The 20,574-nt window shown below is 41.5% G+C and overlaps 1 protein-coding gene across 1 annotated transcript in view; it reads right to left on the reverse strand.

Moving 5' to 3' along the window:
* Positions 1-11,012: 11,012 nt before the first annotated feature.
* LOC128834695 (hormonally up-regulated neu tumor-associated kinase homolog A-like) overlaps positions 11,013-20,574 on the reverse strand; it is a 40,424-nt gene continuing 30,862 nt past the window's right edge. Inside the window, exons 8-9 of the mRNA XM_054023705.1 lie at positions 14,379-14,598; positions 11,013-12,667 (exon numbers count right to left, since the gene is read on the reverse strand). Of these exons, the coding sequence (XP_053879680.1) occupies positions 11,913-12,667; positions 14,379-14,598 (975 nt within the window). The 3' untranslated portion in view covers positions 11,013-11,912. The remainder of the gene's footprint in view (positions 12,668-14,378; positions 14,599-20,574) is intronic.

Genomic DNA, 20,574 nt, shown 5'->3' on the forward strand with positions numbered 1-20,574 from the left:
GGCAGGAGCGGGTGACCACCCTGCTACAGCCTCTTTGGACAGTATCCCTAATGGCCTGACTGCAGTATAGGCAGTAGGTAGTTGGAGTCCCAAACACCCCTGCTAAAAAGATGTAAGTACTAGGCAGCCATGGAAACTGGACACAACCTATGTCACTGATGATTTCCCTGCTGAATAAGCCTCCATGACTTCAGACCCCAACTGTGCTAAGCAGTTCCCCTATGTTCCACGCTATGGACTGATTTATGCCCAAGTTTGGGTCCAATCACAGGAACTAATGCTTAGTAGAAATCACTTACATTTATTACTAGGATAATATTAATTTTTTTCCGTTCAACATAACATGGCATTGTGGCGCATCTCTTCATAGAACATGTCCCCAAACAATCTTTGTAATTAAATAAATGGTGAGCGAGGAGGAAGGGTCTTAAAATACTGAATCGCTTAATTTTCAGGAATGAGAAAGGCAATGTAATATATATTATGTAATATATAGTTATACACTCTATATACACATGCAAGTTATGTAGTGCAGAAGGAAATATATTTATTATTTCTCTTCTAAGATGAGTTTTAAATTTGTAAACATTGCTCTTCTACTTCAAAAATGGCTCTCGCCTTTTTGAATAATTTTAAAATTTCTTAAACATTGAATGCATCAGGGGGCTGATCTGAAGCCCAGAGACATCACAGGGAGTCTTTCCATTAACTTCAGTGAGCTCTGAATCACATTCTGTGTCTTTAATATCCTGTTAATGGGAAGTGATCAAACTCCTTGTTTTTTCTCTCTCTTCTCTTGCTGACGCACGCAGCTGGTGAATATGAGCAGCCCTCTTCCTTTTCATGGGCTTCTGATTTGCAGAGTTTATTGTCCATAAGCAGTAACCTGAGAGGCTTGTGGGGGCCGGTTCAGTCACTTCAATATCTCATCACCATTTTACACAGGGTGGCTGTTTCAGCTTTGAAAAGGCTATTTGGTGTCAGAACTTCTTCTGAATTATTCAGGCACTTTTCAGAGGCTAAACAAGAATTCCTTTACTTCTAAATTATTAACCATAGTATATTTGTATGTGTGAAGGACAGTGCGATTAGACATGCTGTATAAAGGCAATGAATTGCATATCGCAGATATCTTTTTATTTCTCATAGTTTTTCAAAAGTAACTTGGATATGCTTGGGACCATTCTTTCTGAATGTATATTCCTACATATATGAATTTCCTGTGTTTTTAAACTCTTCTGCTTATCAGAAAATTTTTTTGGTTAAAAAGGCAGACCAATCTTGAAATCTGTAAGATTCAAAGCAGTTAACTTTATTGCTATGGTTTCAGTGATATGCTGGAATTAATTGATTCCATTTCCTATAAGTAGACTTTGAGTTTTCGATAAATGAATATAACACTAAGGGAAGGAGGGAAATTTTGTCCTATGTTTTCACTGGGGATCCATTCAGATGCTAGGATCTGCTTGCATGGATCCTGGTGCAGGATCTGGGCTTAAAGGTCAAATTCTGGTTGTTTGCAGAAAGCCTGGATAAAAGGGAGTCACGGGAGTTGTGAGATAAGATGGAATGCTCCCCCAGAAACAGGGCTTGTGGGAGTCCATTGGTAAAATTTTGCCATCAAATTAAAGCAGGGTGGAGTGATTTCCTTGCCTCCTGAGTTCACCTCTCCCTGGATGCCATGAGATTTTTCCCACTAGAGATGACTCTTACCACCAAGAATCATAACAAGATTGCCCCAAGCATTACATATTTTCAGTATCCTTTCCCAAGGTAGGATACCTCAGACCCCTGTGCCAGGCATTCACTCCCCTCTTCATTTAAATTACACAGCCTGAATGCTGTTCTACAGTACTGAGTATATTTCTGGCCAAGTGCATCTTATCATAAGTTTCTTTTCCAAGTGGTGATGCCGTTTTCCTTGGTTGTGAGAGTATTTTTGTTTTACAGAGAAACAAGTGGATAGGTTCCAGAGTTCCTTACTTCTCTTTGCAGGCACATGCATACCCAAGGCACGGAATTTATCACCCACTGAAGGGGAACATCTTTGTGCGAATCACTTGTTCAAATATTGGCAGCACATTGCTGCCCTGGTCACCCATGCAGTTCAGCTGTAGGTGTTTCTGTAGCCCTGAGCTGTGTTATTCTATGACACTCTGCATTTCCTGCTCTCCCCCACCTAACACATGATCTGTGGCCAGTTGATTCACGCTTGTCTCTGATCTACTAACCAAGTCCGTCTGCAGTTCCAAGGAGGGACTAGGTGGTTTGGCTTTAGAAGTGTTAAGGCATAAAATAGATAGAAGGTCCTTTATAAAAGTGGCCATGGCTGCTTTATTCCGTGATGGCTGCAGATGCACTATTCAGTGGGATTGAAACAAATCTAGAAAATGGCCAAGTTGTGGCTGGCCTTTACGCTGGTGTGTGGAGGGGGAAGATACAAAGAGCCTTCCTATTCCTTTTTGCATGGTCCATGTGAGGGCCAACCCAGTTGTAGTCCTTGTGCCCTGAGGAGCAGAGGTACTTTTTCCTCCCTATTTCTCAGGAGTGCATCATGCTCTGAATGGGCCAAAAGGTGCAGAGGCAGGGTCATTGCCCTGCTCAACCAGCAAATTGGCCGAAGGGGCAAGACTTTTCCAGGGGTGTGATATGTTGAAGACTGTACTGTATTGGAATCACAAACTATCACTTTGAGAGTGGGGGTGGAGGGAGAGAAAGGAGAAGGCTTCCTGGTCCTACTTTCAGGTTAGGGGTTCTCTGTAGTGAAGCATGTGATGTGGGAGCAGCAGTCAGTCTGGAAAAAGCCAGCCCTGGACAAGGTAGGGTGAGTTATACCTCTCTGCCTTAGGGAGCAGCCTGCTTTCTCTCTCTCTTTTTGGTTACTGTGTGTTGTTCTGGATTCTAAGGATAAAAGTACTGTAATTACGTTGCAACCTTCCAGAAAGAGTATTTGATGTGTTTTTGTATCTAACTTCTCTGTTGATATGCCATGAACACAACAACAGGGGAGAATGCTGTACAGCAGAAGGGGGATAGCAATGGATGTGTGCCAGGAAGGCTTTCTGTCTTTTTGGGTGTTGGTACTGTCACCTGGAATGCCCCTGGGACAGTGTGCCTCTACATCGCCACCAAACACAGGGCTGTGCCTAGCAGGCACAGCTAAGCCCCAAAGTGTGTGTGGAGTTGGGGGATGGGGAGCAGAAATAAGGATTTTGCATTATTGGGTATGTGGGAAGGTTAGTTCTTCAACCCAGTGAATGGCAATATACCGCAGTGGATGTATCCATGATGAATATCATGAATCCACTCTGCTACTGAGCTGGACCTTTTCAATGTTGGTCTTTCAGGAGGTGCTACTGTGGGAATTGCTTGTTCACTCAGGGCTGTATGTATTTATGCAGATATGTATATGTGTGCAGCCCGTGTGTGTGTGCAAGGAGTCTCCCCCTCCAATCTTGCACTGTCTACATAAGAGACAAGTAGAACTGCAGTTCTCTTTGGGCAGGAGTTCCTCCTGTGCTGTGGTTTAGTTCTGCATTGTCCCCAACTCAAGGCTATGCCTAAATGTCATCAGCTGTCTGTGATGGATTTGGAGCAGCTCTGTAATAACTGATGAATACTGTATGATGACCTGGTTATTGGAATGCTTACTGTATGAATATTTGGCTTAGTTTAATAAGGAAAACAAGCAGAAAGGAAAAATAGTGGCTCAAGGTAAGCCCCTTCTTTGCAGACACTTGAGGGCTGTTAAGAGACGATGCCAGGACAGGAAAGGCCTGGGATCACAGATCAAAAGAATGGTTGCAGGTTTATAAAGGAACTCTTTCAGGAAAGGGGTCAGTTGTTTGGGCAGTCAGACTGACATGGGTACCTGCTGGGTGTGTGTGAAAAAGTTAGGCCTGCTAGGTTACCATCAGGGAATAGTGAGCCTTTGGGTAAGGTAGACATGCATGTAGATTGTTTTAAAAACCTTTTGTCTCTAAAAGCTTTGTTCCTATTGCAAAATAAAGAACATGTTTTGTTTTGTTTTGTTTTAAGAAGACTGTCTGATCACTGTATACTACTGCTCACAGACTCCAGAAGGGAAGAATCATAGGAGTCTGAACTCAGTCAGACCTGCAAGGTAAGCCTGGGGTCTAAGAGTGGGAGAATTGCAGAATTCTGCCCAAGGTTTGATAAAGGCCCATGGTGTGCCATGACATTTTTAGTAAGACATGCATGCAAGGCATGACCTCACATGTATGGTTCCTTCAGGCCCATCTGGGGGCCAGATGGAATCATCCAATGGGCACAGTTGGTGAGAGTCACATTCAGGGCTTTCATGGGCATGCATTGCATACATAGCATGCCACCAGTAAAGGTACAAGGCCTAAAACCTTCGGGATTCGCTCAGAAAGACTCATAGACTTTACCAGGAAGGGGACTGAGGTGTAGCTAGCCCTGTAACTGTGACACTATCCTCAATTAATTGTATGGCATCTTGCTGAGAAGAACTAGGAGAGTGTTCGGTCTGCATACATGTAAATCGTTAACAGATAAGGTGCCAGTAGCTGGTGCAAAATAATACATAGCATAGATCCTGGCAGAACTGTTTAGAAAATTGAATTTCCACCCCAGAGAAAATTTTGATATTTTGTCATTCATTTTCATTAAATTAAATGTCCTGAAAAATATTGATGTGGAAACATCTAAGTGAAAACTTGAAAAATGTAATCAAAACTGGCATATTCCCTGGGAAAATGTACATTTTGGGAAATGACATTTTCCAACAAGAAATACTTTTGCTGGAAAATGTTTGACCAGTTGTAGTTCCTGGCATCTGTGGGACTAACACAACTTGTTATTGTGTGTACTGCAAATGATTCCTTTGCGTGCAGGTCTTTAGATCAGGCCTTAGCAAAGGGGAGCTCCCATTTCTGTGTGTGAATGGATCAAGCTTGCATGTGTATGGTTGTATTTTCCCCCTCATGTTCTGTGGTGCTACTTTGTTTTTAATTCTCTCTTGTGTGTTGTGCTACTGTTTGAAAACATACTAAAGAAAGAACTGTGAGAACAGCAAACATTGTCTTCCAGGAATTCTAAGTGAACGGGAAGGGATTTTTCCATTGTTTCTTCCCTTTCATTGACTGACTAATCCTGGGGATTGTATTTCAAAATCCAATGGTGTCTCTGCACTTTGGATGGGGTGGGGAAGGGAAACCTTCATTTTCAAGGGAGGGGTTTTGACATAATTAGACAATATACAGGGGTTTGGGTTTGTATCTATGATGTGGTTGGATATACATACTGTGCAGGAAAAAGGGAATAAGTAGCTTCTCTTTTTGTTGTTGTAATGTCTGTTCAATATACTGAAGTTTTCTGAATGATTCTCAGGAAATTGCTTGGGCTCTCTGGCAATTTGAGTCATGTATCATAGCACACACTAAGGCCAAGAAATACCCTTCTTGGCCACCCCCATTTCATGTGGCCCATAAGACAAAACTTTAAAAAAAATAAATCCCAAGCAGTTTATAAGAACTGTCCTTTGCAGCTCTGTTTATAAAGATTCTTACAGCATCACCAGAACAAATGGTGGTGATGGGTTTTTTGCACTAAACCCAAAAGGGGCATTTGGCCTTTTTGGTGATTTTGAGAAAAAGCAGCAGATTGTTTCCTGGCTCAGAGGTGCATTCGGACACAACCCTCGTCGGCTTCAGTTTTGGATGTGTTTGCAAATAGCTTCAGGGAGGAGTCACTGCTTTAGGCATTGCAACGGCTTCCGTGCTCATAATGTTGTGCTGGAGGGTGTTGATGGCTGTCATCGGGCACATCTTTGACCTATAGTCAATCCCAGACCTTGTAGCTTTTGGTTGTGTGACCTTCATTCAGGTCAAATGGAAGAAGCAATTAAGCTCCTTTTCTATAGAGAAAGCTAGCTGGAGAAAACAGAAGCCACTGCCCAAGGCACTAAGCTCACATGCAATGCCAAGCAGCAGCAAAACTGTAAGCAAGGAAATTGCCTGGTGGTGTTTGTTCCTACTGTGTTCCAGGAAACAGGACACAGTCTTTGTAAATAAACAGGATTGCACCAAACAAACACCTGACTCATCAATTTCTCCTCCTAATGGAAATAACTGGACAAGGCCGTAGATACTGGCTAATTATTCAGGCTAAGGATCAACATTGTCTTACTTTACGGTCCCAATTCCCAAGTCAGGAAGTACCTGACATTGTTAGTAGCCCAAAGAAACTGATGGGAGTGCTCACAGCCTGAGATGGAATTGAGCCTCAGAAAAGCACAATTCCTCCCTTGCTCTGGGAGGAGTTGGCAATATGTTGCTTTACACCTTATGGGTTGTAGCTTACTCCTTTTGTGTGCCTACCCATCTACACTGGTCTCTGCCACTTCCTCCGCTCCCACTTGCTCACAACGGGGAAGATATCAGGTGTTCCTGTTCTCCCGCCCCATGCAGCTGGGGCAACAATCTGGGCAGCCTGTATTCAGCTGAGCCATGTGGGGGCTCACTTTTCTGTGCAGCCAAGTAAAGAGCAAGGGATTGTCTAGCTCAGAGAGCACACATTTATTTGCTACCTTTGTTGTTATCAAAGACAGTTGTGCATATGTTACCTCTGTCCTCTGCTTAAAGCCAGTTCATGGTAATTTTGACATTGATTAAATTTTCACAGACACACACGAAAATATTCCTTTTATTTGTACAAAACCAAGCTGTGTACTAAAACTGGATCCATTTCAAATAACTACAGACAAAACAATGTGGACAGCCAGGTCGCAAATACTCCCAGTTGCCTGTATCACCGTAGCTTGGATCACCCTTCATCCCTTTTCTCAACACTCACCTCCCTCAGTTAGCCTTCCACCACTGACCTCCACTCCTTTGTCATCTGCTTCTGCCCTCAGGCCTGACCCTGTGTTCTCAAACTGAAGAGGAGACGAAAAGTGCAACTAACTGGGGGGAGGATGGGAACTAACAAGCATACACAGCTTTACAAAGTAAAGCATGTGATCTTATTCATTGTTACCCTCTCCCTTCCCGCTAGCACTATTTGCCTCTGACATTGTTCACTGTATTCGATTGTATTTAAGGTCCAATCCGCTGCAGTGCTGAGCCCTTTCACGTCCCAAGCATTTCACAGCAGGCACACAACAGCTTGTAGGGTCGAGCCTTTAGATAGTGAACTTTGTGGGGCAATGATCTGTCATACAGTTTTGAAAGCAACTGGGCACCTACATTTGAGTGTTGTGTAAATATTTATCGATAATTATACATTGTTTTCTGTATTTCTTTTAAAGATTTTATATCTTAAGCCCCCCCACCCTTTTTAAAAAGCTTTCCATTTCACTTTTAACTTTAATATTATTTTGCACCAATACAATTAATTTGAGTGGCCCCCATTTCCCTAAGGGACAGATTGTGATTCTCTTCCTCATGTTGAATAGTATCTTACACCATGAGCAGTCCCACTGAGGTCAGCTCTGGCTCATAGTAAACACAATGGTACAATTAAGCACGGTTAGTTGTAACAATAATAATTAAAAAAACTCCACCTGTATATAGTTATACACTGACTTCTTATGGCACAGATTTTAGAGATGCTCCCTATGAAAGCAGAATAGATGCGCACAGCTTTTGATATGTGAAATATAGATGAAAGAAAAGACTGCTACCAGTGACTGAGCATAATTAATACAAGTTTGGCAGATCTTTCATATGCCATGGCTAGATACTACCATCCTTACTCACATTGGATCTTTGTTCCTTCTATCTGAGGTACTTGTATGGATCACCATAGCATCTGTGCACCTCACAATCTTCAATATGTTATCCTCACAATACCCCTGTGAGGTAAGGAGGGGCTAAGAGACTTGCCCAAGATCACATAGGAAGTCTGTAGTGGAGCAGGGAATTGAATGAAGGTCTATCAAGTCATAGGCCAGTACCCTAACCACTGGACCACAAATGAATGGTTCTAGTTGATAGGTGAGATGCTATATATATATATCATGGGTATGGGTATTAGACCATGGTCTTATGTTAAAAAGAATGATGATGTAATTTTTAGAGCTGGTCAAAAACATTTTTTTTATTTAAAAATAAGGGAAATTTTTTTCACAAAATAATTTTCCTATCTGTTCTAGTGGTTTTTATTAATGTTGAGAAATTAACACTTTAAGGGCCGGGCTGGAAACCCTTACTTCCACGGAATAGTACCCCATACCAGAAGAGGCCCCACAGGAGTCAGTTGTGCAGTGAAGGGCTGACAATGTGGCCCCAAGGCAGTTTGTTGGTCCTCACTGAATGTTGTGTCTACTTACATTTTCTATATGTAACAATGTGAAATGTTTTGATTTAAAAACATTTGTAAAGTAAAAAGTGAACTTTTAGCTCTTAAAATCCTTGGCTGCCTTTTTAGCAATAGAACTTTTGGGCTGCCACACTTTATACAGCAAAGTTTACTGGAAGGCACAATTATTCTGTCCTTCAAGCAGGTCAGAATTCATGTGTAACTGCTGACCAGTTTTATATCTGGTCTGTAGTATAAAAACACAAAGACAGTGGGACAAATTGTGAGCTGACCTATGTCATTAATCTAATTGGGGTTGCACGGGATGTAAGCAAATAAGAAACTTAAGTTGATATATTGTGTACAACTCATGTGGAGCAACAGGATGCGCATCGAGGCCATATTCTGCTTTCAGTTATGTCAGGCAACTCTATTGAAGTCAGTGAGTGCAACTGAGAGCAGAACTTAATATGCTGTATCTGGCTTCCTTTATCCATTTCCATCTGCCTTCTGAAAAATACTGTGCTAGAGCTTAGGAATTCCTCTTTAAGCTTTTAAAATGTCACCTTTGATTTCTGTATTTCAAATCATTGTCTGGAACATGACATATGCAAACTAGGGGCCCATTCCTTCAAACTCACATTTGGATAACTTGAGTAATCCCCTGAAAAGTTACCCAAGTATGTGTTTGCAGAATCAGGCCTTAGGTAGGCAATAAAGCCACGTGTCAGCAAGGTACTTAACACATGCCTGACTTTAACCATACGTGTAGTCCCACTGAAGTCAAAATTCTGACATTTCACAATTCACTTCAACGGCACTACTCATTTGCTTACAGTTAGACACATTTGTGTGAGTACCTTGCTGAAACAGGCCTAAAACACTATAACTAAGGGAGCCATGAGGTACAGATTAACAGACATTACAGTCAGGGTCTCTGGAAAACCGGGGTGCACGAACATGGAGGTTCTTACAGCTTTAATGTCTCTTCATATTTGTTGTTGTTTGCATTTCTTAGAAGACACTGCTGTTTGTCTTCTCTCTGCCCGCAGAACCATATATTTAGTATGTCACCACTGTTCCCCATAGAGTTGCCAGGCATCCATTTTTTGACCGGAATGCCCATTGAAAAGGGACCTTGGCAGCTTACTGGGCCGCTAAAAGTTCAGTTGGCGGTGCAGCAGGGCTAGGGCTGGCTTCACGTAGTTCCCAGAAGCAGCTGGCATGTCCGGCTCCTAGGCAGAGGGGTGGCCATAGGGGCTCTGCACCCTGCCCCCGCCCTGAGCGCTGGTTCCGCAGCTCCCATTGTCTGAGAACCATGACCAATAGGAGCTGTGGGGTGGTGCCTATGGACAGGGGTAGTGTGCAGAGCCCCCCGGATGCCCCTCCACGTAGGAGCCGGACAGGCCAGATGCTTCCGGGAGCCACGTGAGGTAAGCGCCACCCAGCCGCAGCCCCTCCTGCACTCCGACTCCCTGCCCCATCCTGGAGCCCCCTTCCACACCCTGAACCCCTAATTTCTGCCCCCATCTTGGAGCCCACATGCCCAGTCGGAGCCCTCAGCCCCTCTCACACATCAGCCCTCTTCCCCATCCCGGTGAAAGTGAGTGAGGGTAGGGAAGAGTGAGCGATGGAGGGAGGGGGGATGGAGTGAGCGGGAGGCAGGGCCTCAGAGAAGGGGTAGGACCTCGGGGAAGGGCAGGGCAGGGGACAGGGCAAGATTGTTCGGTTTTGTACGATTAGAAAATTGGCAACCCTAGTCCCCCAGTCTACTTTTACCAAAAAATGGAGTCAAATCCTGTTTATTTCCCCCCTTTTTTTCTGACAAAACTCCAGGAAACTGACCACAAGGTTGACAAGTTTAGAATGAATTTACAAAATTTTGTAAATTGGGGGGAAATGTTTACAAAGCCCCGTTGTCTGTGAAATATCCATCCAGCTTTAATAATGAAGATGATATATAACCTAATGGCCCAATTCTGGGAGTTACACCCATGTATGGCCCTAGTTCAGGAAAGCACTTAATCACATGCTGAATTTTCACTACATGATGAAGTCCCATTGCCTTCAATGGAACTGAAGCATGTGCTTAAGTGCTATCTTGAATAGGGATACTTTCCTGAATCTTGGCCCAAGGGAGGGCAGAATTAGGCTCTTGAGCATTCAATGCAATTACTGTGGGCTCCATGGATATACCTTCTTTGTATCACTCTAAATATTATATTCTATTTTTGCTCTTGGAGGTGAAATTTGACCATCTCCCAGAAAAAACAGCAGAATTCATAAGTGGCTGCACAGTCTTTCTGACTGCTGGCTCTTACACACAAGACACACCGGCATTCGAAATTCACACATTTTTCACATTTAGACTCATTCTTTATCTCCCTCCAAAGACCTTCCCAATATATTCTTTTATGGCAGTCATGTTGGTAGAACAATGGTTCCCAAACTTGTTCTGCCGCTTGTGCAGGAAAAGCCCCTGGTGAGCCGGGCCAGTTTGTGTACCTGCCGCGTCCGCAGATTTGGCCGATCGCGGCTCCCAGTGGCCGCGGTTCGCTGCTCTGGGCCAATGGGGGCTGCGGGAAGCGGCGCAGGCCAAGGGACGTACTGGCTGCTGCTTCCCGCAGCTCCCATTGGCCCGGAGCACCGAACCGCGGCCACTGGGAGCCGCGATTGGCCAAACCTGTGGACGCGGCAAGTAAACAAACCGGCCTGGCCCACCAGGGGCTTTTCCTGCACAAGTGGCGGAACAAGTTTGGGAACCACTGTGGTAGAAATATGGGAGGGCTAATCTTGACAAGATGACACACAATGCATTCCAAATACAGTTTAGAAATCCTTTGTAACCCTTAACTTGTAAGCTCACACCTCACATGGACATTTCAAAGCTGCAAACACAAAACCTGATTCTCCTCTTGCTCACATAAGTATCAATGAAGAGTAACTCCACTGAAGTCAAGGAAGTTATATTAGGATGAGAAGAGAATTAGGCCCAAAGTCTAGTAATAAGAAAAAGGAAATGTAAATAAGGAGGATTAATCATTGGAATTTAAAACAAAAGGGATACATTTTACTTTGTCACATGTGTGTAGCCCTAATTAATTAATTAATGCAGTGAAGTTGGATGCAAAATTTGTTCTTCTGTGTTTTGGAACATAGTTGGGTTAAAGTGCCACTGTCTGGTTAAAATTCATGTAGCTAATACGTACAAATTCCTGACGTCTTACTAATGCTGTATTTTATTAAAATGGAAAGAGGATTTTTAAAATCTAGTTTTCCATCATTATAACAATTTGTTTATATTTGCTCTTTATTCAGCTAGGCCAATCAAAATAGACTAGTCAGTTTTATTTTCTGGATCTTTTGCCCTAACACAATGATCCACAGCTTGGGTGCAAACAACGTACATAGACACAAAAAATTCACAATCAAATATGATTGTGAATTGTCTTCTTACAACCTCAAATCTTGCATCTACATTAAACAGACTTCTGACATCATGTGACATCATGGTATTCAGCTAAAACCTATCAGCTTTATACTTTGTGGAAAGTTTACAGATGCTGTTATTTTCTTTATCTCTCACTCACACACCCCTCCCTTTTTTCTTATATGGCCGTGCACTGTATTTATGCAAAATCTAACCTTAAAATCTCAGACTTTTTCCCTGACCTGGTTTGGTATGGTGGAGATAATACTGGAAGATTCAGGTCTGTAACTTTATGGGTATGCTTGATTTGGACTAAGTTTCTCTTAATCTTCATGTTGTTGTAGAAAAAGGTTTTCGGGTTTTCTTTAGATTGCCTCAAACTTCTTACCATATGTGTTTGCAGTTGGGATATAGGGAAAATTGGTGGTCTTGAGCCATTGACCAAAAATGGAGGGGAACCACTTGTTTGTTGATGTGATGTTCCCATACATGAAATCTTTTTAACTATGGTGTCTCTCAAGGCAGCTTGTCTCAGCCTGGGCAAAGGGGAAAGCTGTGGTGTTTCAATCATTAGTAGATTAGGACTTTCCTTTTCTGAGTACAGCCATGCTGGGGTTGGAATAGTCTCATCCATTGCTGTGAGAAGGTCTTTAAATCTTGTATCCTGATGAGGACTGTGGTCTATGACTCTATTTTCTGTTAGAGACCGTGGGGTTATTCTGCTTGTACATGATCTTTGAGACTGGTGATTTGCAGAATGTGTTGGGTTATTTGCTAATGTAGGAGGTGGTTTCTCAGGAAGATATAATTTCCTCACATCAGCTAAGTCTTTATAATCATCCAAATTCTCCTGCAGATCCAAAAGGTGCTGATTCATTGGCTCACATGAAGTATTTTTATTTGGTGATTTAGGAGGTTCAAGATGAACCCATTCTCTATCTGCAAACATGGAAACTAAATGGAATATAGAATGGATAAGATCAGTTCATGCTGGAATGATAGCGTCAATAAAAGTAACAAGTTATTACTGAAAGTACCTCCCCTGGGGACTGTGAATTTTGCTGACTGTTGGTAGAGTTTTTGCAATATTATAAATAATAAACAATCTTGATATAATGCCATAAGTTTACACATAGGCTTTCAAAAGTAACTAGTAATTTTAGTGGCCAACTTTAGATGCTTTAAAGGGTCCTGATTTTCAGAGGAGAGGTGATCAGCACTCTGAAAATCAGACCCCTTTTAAAATGCTGGCATTCAAGACTGAGGCACTCACAATTGCTAGTCATTGAAAAATTACACCTGTGTGTTACCATAATTGCTTATAAGTGGTGTAAGGTTCAGTAACAGTGACGACACAGCGTAGCTCACATCCAAATGAGGAGGAAGCTATTGATGCTATGATGGAACAGAAAGGGGACAGCTGGGCAGAGGGTTGTCTCCCTTTTTGTTATTTCTGTATGGCTATTACTGGGGCTATTACTCAGTATTTATTAAAGTCAGTATGAATCTAAAAATATTTAAGTGCATAATGGTCGGGTCAGAATCAATTGACATTTATTGAGAGGTCAAATTCAGAGCTAGGGTCTGACTATCCATGGGTCTGCACCGTGCACTTGCTATTTACATCATTGCAAAGAAAGTGTAAACGGCCACCTTTCTGATTTGGTGCAGAGCAACGGAGAGTGTAAGTGGGTGCAACCATCTTGAAGTTAACTAAGTTGTGACTCTTATACCAGATCTGGATTCAGCCTCAAAGTCTAAAGTCACTTTCTGTCTTTCTCTCCCAGAATAATCAGTGTTTGGAATTTCTTGACCTTGGAGGTTCCTCACAATACTCCTTACTAGGACTCGTGAGGAAAACAATGGAAATGACTTGGAGAATGACATGTAATGGACTGTTACTTATAGTCAGTATATCCAGAGTAACAATTGGATTGATGAAGCAACAGAGGGTCCTGTGGCACCTTTAAGACTGACAGAAGTATTGGAGTATAGGCTTTCGTGGGTGAATGCCCACTTCGTCAGACGCAAGGGTTGATGCTTAGTTATGGCTATTCTTTCCTACATGTATGAAGTTTTCAAATTGATCACCAAAACTTGGGATCAGGAAAGAATTCCTCCAAGAGTGTAATGGGAAGGCCTTTGGATATATTGAATGATTTTTTTTGAGCATTGATCATTATCTATTGGGCATATCTCACCCAGTGAATTTTTTCTTGTTGCAGAGGAGGCTGGAGATGGATGGACCTTGTTCTTTCCCATCACACTCCTCTCTGTTTCAAAGATGGTGTTCTACCACTGACTTCAGTGAGTGTAAGATCAGTCCCTAAATCTCCTTCACAGTGACTTAGACACACTTCCAAGTCTTTAAAAATCTGTTCTGAGGTAACAAACATTACAGTAGTGTAATGCTGGAGATAGTTCTATGAGGGGAAAACTGTGTGAAGCTGGAGAACTAGAGCTGAGCTACATTTTTTTGAACTCCCACCTCCCCCTCAAAAACAAAACAAAACAAAACAAAACCAAAAACAAACAAACAAACAAAAACCAAACCAAACAGGGAAAATTTCTAAAAAACAATCATAAAATGTTTTCACTTTTTACTGACTTGTGCTAAAGGAACATTTTCAGATTAATAAGCCATTAATAGATTTTAGTACAGTACCTTCTGGTATATTTTCTTGGTTATCCAAAGTAATTGCAATTTCATCTTCTTGAATGGCGTCTGGGATTGCTGAGGTTAGTGCAGAAGGAAATGTCTTATTGCCATAGTTGTTGAGGTTTTCTGTTGTGACCAGTTCAGCCTTTTGGGAAATCTGAATATCTGCATCTTGATTCAGGTTTCTAGGAGGTTTACCATCACATTTTTCTATTACATTTTCCCTCTGAAAATAAAACAGTCATAATTAATAATGTCTTACATTGAAAAGAAGCTTGAACGTACAAGGAAATGAAATACCACAAGCTCAGACATGTGCGAGGAAAATGTGCATCTTCCTTCCCCACCAGTCCTGCAGAAATCCCCTCCCGCCCTGTGCAATGTAATACAGAATGAGCCAGCACAGAAGTTGTTCATTGGTCTCCCTCTAATCCCCTAGATCCACATGGTTTGTGAGCTGGTAAGCCCTGCTTCCTGGCAGAACAATTAGGGAGAGGTCTGCAAAGAGACCCTAGTAGATTTACTCTCTCTTAGCCCCTACCTGCTGTTTTACCTGCAGAAGGAGGTGATCAGAATCTGGAGCAATAATTCCTCTTGTCCATTCCCTCTTTGCATCTTATTAAATTCTTGGCTTTAACAACCTCATGTGGGAACGAGTTCCATAGTCTAACTGTGTGTTGTGTGAACAGTATTTCATTTGATTAGTTTTGAATTTTCCACCTTTCAATTTAATTGAATACCCCCTTGTTCTTGTGTTATGAGACAGGGAGAACAGAAGGTCCAGATCTGCATTCTGTAAATTATTCATTATTTTGTATACTTTTATCACATCCTGGCTTATTTGTCTCCTTTCTAAGGTAAATAATCACAGTCTTTTCAATCTCTTTGTATATGAGAATTTTTTCATGCCCCCGATTAACCCCCTTCCTGTTCTACAACGCTACCGAGGAATCTGTCATCTACTCACGAGCACAGCAATCCATAAATGCAGTGATCCTACCTCAATGATCCACTTCAAGTGTGGTTAGTCCTGTTCTTAATTCTAATGATTTATTTTGAAAATAATTGATTTGCAATATTTTAAGTGAGAAAAAAGAATTAAGTTCTCTCACTTTTAAACTTTGGTTAACTTCTCCCCCACATAGGGGGTGTCTCAGCTGAATGAAAACAAATTCAAAACACAAAATGAATGAAGAATGAAGAATGAAAAATGTTTCTTTCCACGTTTTTCACCAAGCAAGCACTGCTTTTTTTTGGGACCAGATCTGCTAGTAAAATGCTTCAAATAGCAGAGGCGCCTGCCTGTAGGACAATAATGTGCTTTATTTTTTAAGTAAAACACAAGTGTTTTATTTTAGCCTTTTTTCCTCTATTTTTCTTAGCTGACTCCACTACTTGGCTGCAGCCCCATGATAAGCAGCAGTAGGTGGGAATCTGGAACTTGCTGCTCCGTCCTCCAAAAGGAAGATCCAAACCCAGGTGACGCTGGGAAGCCAGCAGAGGGATGAGGGATACTCAGGCCAGGTTACTGGGGTGGGAGTGTAAGGAGAGATACTAGGGGTTGTTGGAGGGGGAGAAGAAAAGGAAATGAGAGAGGATGCTCTGAAAAGAACATTGGGTCTAGGAATGGGAGCAGCTGAATGTGGAGCGAGAACGAAAACAGACTGGGGAAGGGAAATTGCTCAGTGTGTGCATTTTTTGGGGGGGGAGTTGGGGGCGGAGAGACAAGGCAACTGTGGACAGGCAGGAGAGGAGGGAAGCTGGCCTGGAGATAGCTTAGTGGAAAGGATTTGTTTTAACTCTTTTCCTCCTTGCAGCTGCCCATCTGGCTCCACAGCGCCTTTTCCCTGATCAACTTCCCTGCCAGCATCCCATTGTTGTATGCAGTATTGTAACCATGTTGGTCCCAGGGTATTGGAGAAACAAGGTGGGTGAGGTCACATCTTTTATTGCACCAACTTTGTGGGAGAGAGAGACAGGCTTCCAAGTTCATACAGAGCTTAAAGAAGAGCTCTGTGTAGCTTGAAAGCTTCTATCTTTCACCAACAGAAGCTGGTCCAATAAAAGATGTGACCTCACCCATCTTGTCTCTCTAACATCCCACTGAACAGTTTCCCTTCCTCAGTCTTGCTGAGCATCTGCTCCCTGCTTAGTTGCTCCTCCACTCAGCACCTTCCCTGCCTGGCCCCACTGCATTTAGTAACCTCCTTCCTTTTCGCACAGCAAGATCCCCAGAATTACTGTTCTGTTTCTCAGCAGCCTCCTGAACTTGCAGAGTTTTGACTAGGGATTAGAAATACATATAGGAAAATCAGGACCTGTCAGTCTGAGTAATGGGGAGAAAGGGAATCCTGCCGTCCTGACATCGGTGCTTTAGCTCTTGAACGTCTAGGGTTCCCACCATCAAGTGTGATGAAGTGAACTGGCTTGCTTGTTACTTGCATTGAGACCCTGTCCCCCACCGTCCCGCTGTTCAACATTCAGCCAGCAGAGGGCTTTCTAAATCCCAAGGGTCAGAAAATGGAAGTACAGCCTGAGGTTTGAAGGGACTGGACTTGGGAGAGAGCTGGAGGCTGCCTGGGAGCTGGCTGCAGAAGGAAGGCCAGGCAGCAGGCATCCTGAAGGCTATGAGTCAGACACACACCCTGTTGCTGGCAGGGGACTAGAAGTATCTTCAGGAGAAAGATACAGAGCTGGGGGTTGCAGGCAGGAAAACGACGTAGAGAGCCCCCCAATGAGACTTTGACCTTATTACCACTGTGTGTCTAGCTTGCCCTTAGAGGGTTTGAATTAGCAACTGTTGGTCTATCTTACGTTGTAACTAGGGCTGTCAAGCAATTAAAAAAATTAATCGCGATTAATCGCACAATTTAAAAATTAAGCGCGATTAATCACACTGTTAAACAATAACAGAATACCATTTATTTAAATATGTTTGGATGTTTTCTATATTTTCAAATATATTGATTTCAATTACAACACAGAATACAAAGTGTACAGTGCTCACTTTATATTTATTTTTTATTACAAGTATATACACTGTAAAAAAACAAAAGAAATAGTATTTTTCAGTTCACCTAATACAAGTACTGTAGTGCAATCTCTTTATCATGAAAGTTGAACTTACAAATGTAGAATTATGTACAAAAAAACCTGCATTCAAAAATAAAACAAAGTCCACTCAGTCCTACTTCTTGTTCAGCCAATCGCTCAGACAAACAAGTTTGGTTATCATATAATCATAGAATCATAGAATATCAGGGTTGGAAGGGACCTCAGGAGGCCATCTAGTCCAACCCCCTGCTCAAAGCAGGACCAATCCCCAGACACTTTTTTACCCCAGTTCCCTAAATGGCCCCCTCAAGGTTTGGTTACATTTGCAGGAGATAATTCTGCCCTCTTCTTGTTTACAATGTCACCTGAAAGTGAGAGCAGGCATTCTCGTGGCACTGTTGTAGCCAGTGTTGCAAGATATTTACCTGCCAGATGTGCTAAAGATTCATATGTGCCTTCGTGCTTCAACCACCATTCCAAAGGACATGCGTCCATGCTGATGATGGGTTCTGCTCGATAACAATCCAAAGCAGTGCAGACTGACACCTGTTCATTTTCATCATCTGAGTCAGATGCCACCAGCAGAAGGTTGATTTTCGTTTTTGGTGATTTGGGTTCTGTAGTTTCTGCATCAGAGTGTTGCTCTTTTAAGACTTCTGAAAGCAGCCTCCACACCTCTTCCCTCTCAGATTTTGGAAGGCACTTCAGATTCTTAAACGTTGGGTTGAGTGCTGTAGCTATCTTTAGAAATCTCACAGTGGTACCTTCTTTGTGTTTTGTCAAATCTGCAGTGAAGGTGTTCTTAAAATGAACAACATGTGCTCGGTCATCATCTGAGACTGCTATAACATGAAATATATGGCAGAATGCGGGTAAAACAGAGCAGGGGACATGCAATTCCCCCCCTCACCTCCAAGGAGTTCAGTCACAAATTTAATTAATGCATTATTTTTTTAAGGAGCATCATCAGCATGGAAACGTCCTCTGGAATGGTGGCTGAAGCATGAAGGGGTGTACGAATGTTTAGCATATCTGGCACATAAATACCCTGCAATGCCGGCTACAAAAGTGCCATGCAAATGCCTGTTCTCACTTTCAGGTGACATTGTACATAAGAAGAGGGCAGCATTATCTCCTGTAAATGTAAACAAACTTGTTTGTCTTATCGATTGGCTGAACAAGGAGTAGGACTGAGTGGACTTGTAGGCTCTGAAGTTTTACATTGTTTTGGAGTGCAGTTATGTAACAAACAAAATCTACATTTGTAAATTGCACTTTCACAACAAAGAGATTGCACTACAGTACTTGTATGAAGTGAATTGAAAAATACTATTTCTTTTATCATTTTTACAGTGCAAATATATAATCAAAAATAATATACATCTTGATTTCAGTTACAACACAGAATATAATATATATGAAAATGTAGAAAAACATCCAAAATATTTAATAAAATTCAATTGGTATGCTATTGTTTAACAGTGCAATTAAAACTGCGATTCATCATGATTAATTTTTTTGAGTTAATTGCGTGAGTTAACTGCGATTAATTGACAGCACTAGTTGTAACATTGTAAAAACAGGTTTTTAATCTAATGTCTGATGAAAAACGTTCGGTATAATTTGTGGGTAAAACAGGTCTCTCAAAGCTTGAATGCATTTCGCGAGTTAGTAAAATGCTTGGAAATGTTTGAAGCTTACCAAACTTCAAACTCTTAGGTTAGTCCATGCCTACTACATATTTGCAACACCCAAATCACAATTAAATAAATTGTCTTTAGAGTGTATATAAAAAACAAAATAAAATATGTTTAATTTGACAACATATTATTAAAACCACACTATATCAACTGGGAATATGAGATGTCATAAGCGTTTTAGGCAAAGCAATCAAATAGTCTCCCAGGATTTTACACGCTGCTTGTTAAGAAAACAAATTTTCATCTTACGTTTTGCAAGCTGTCACCTTATATACAGTACATCAGAAAACTTGCCATGACTGGTTTTACTGCCAGACCTCTTAAGAGCTAATTGGTTAAGCACCTGGGCAGGAAGCTTTTTGGCAGAAACACTGTTTTCAACAAGGGCTAGCTATAAAGTTCTGGATGGCAAATTATAATCATTAAGGCTCTCTTCTACAAAAGAACACACATAATCCAAATACATTGCTTGGAGAAATTACCGTGCATGAAAGGACGGGCCATGTGTTATATTTATCCAATGGCTTATGGCTCAAATTTGAACATGGAAAGAATCTTTTAAGTGTCAAACTTTCAACAGGCTTCTGTAATTGCACTTACAAAAATTGGAATCGTGTCTATTTGCATTCACGAAAACCCTTATCTTCATGTAGAAATGCCAGTTTGAGTGTAAAACCAGCATTTGCAAACATAGCTACTCATTCGACTTATGTAAATGCAGTTTGTTGTACATGCAAAAGAATGCACTTGCAATTTTTGCAGTTGCAAATCAGAAGGCTTGTTGAAAATTTGTCCTTAAGAGTTTACATTTTTCTTTGATTTTGTGTGGAAACACTTGATTAATCTATTGATTGGAGCAGGTTGAAACTACAAAAATAATGTTTGTGAATATTTGTTTGAATTGCAAGCAGTTATTTGGTTTGACCATGTTACTATCTTTTTATTATATGCCATTCCTGAACATTGTTGCCAGTGTGTATGTTAATATTTGGTGAATCTTTTGGTTCTTTTTGGCCAGAATTTTCTCAAAGGAGTTAGGTACTGAAGTATAATTGAATTTCAGTGAGGAGTTGGATGCTTTATTTCCTTATGCGCCCTTTGAAAATCTCAGCCTCTAGAATATCCATGTTCAGATGAAAGCAAGAGTACATGCTGAACATTTTCGCCTGATCCAAAAACAATGGAAATTTGTCCTCAATGGGCTTTGGATCAGACCATATTTGCTATTTTTTTCTTTGCTACACATTGGTTTCTCTCCTGGTTTTAAAATGTTTTAGGCTCCGGTTCTGCAAACATTACTTTGTGTGCTTTCATTTTTATGCACCCGTATATTCTTATTGAGCTCAGGGAGACCACTCTTGCACTTACAGTAAAGCACATGCATAAATTTGCAGATCTGGGGCTTTTGTTATTCAGTTGTGGATTGGAAACTATATTTTGTGATTTAG

The sequence above is a fragment of the Malaclemys terrapin genome, chromosome 3 (genome assembly GCF_027887155.1).
Source record: "Malaclemys terrapin pileata isolate rMalTer1 chromosome 3, rMalTer1.hap1, whole genome shotgun sequence".
Lineage (NCBI taxonomy): Eukaryota > Metazoa > Chordata > Testudines > Emydidae > Malaclemys > Malaclemys terrapin.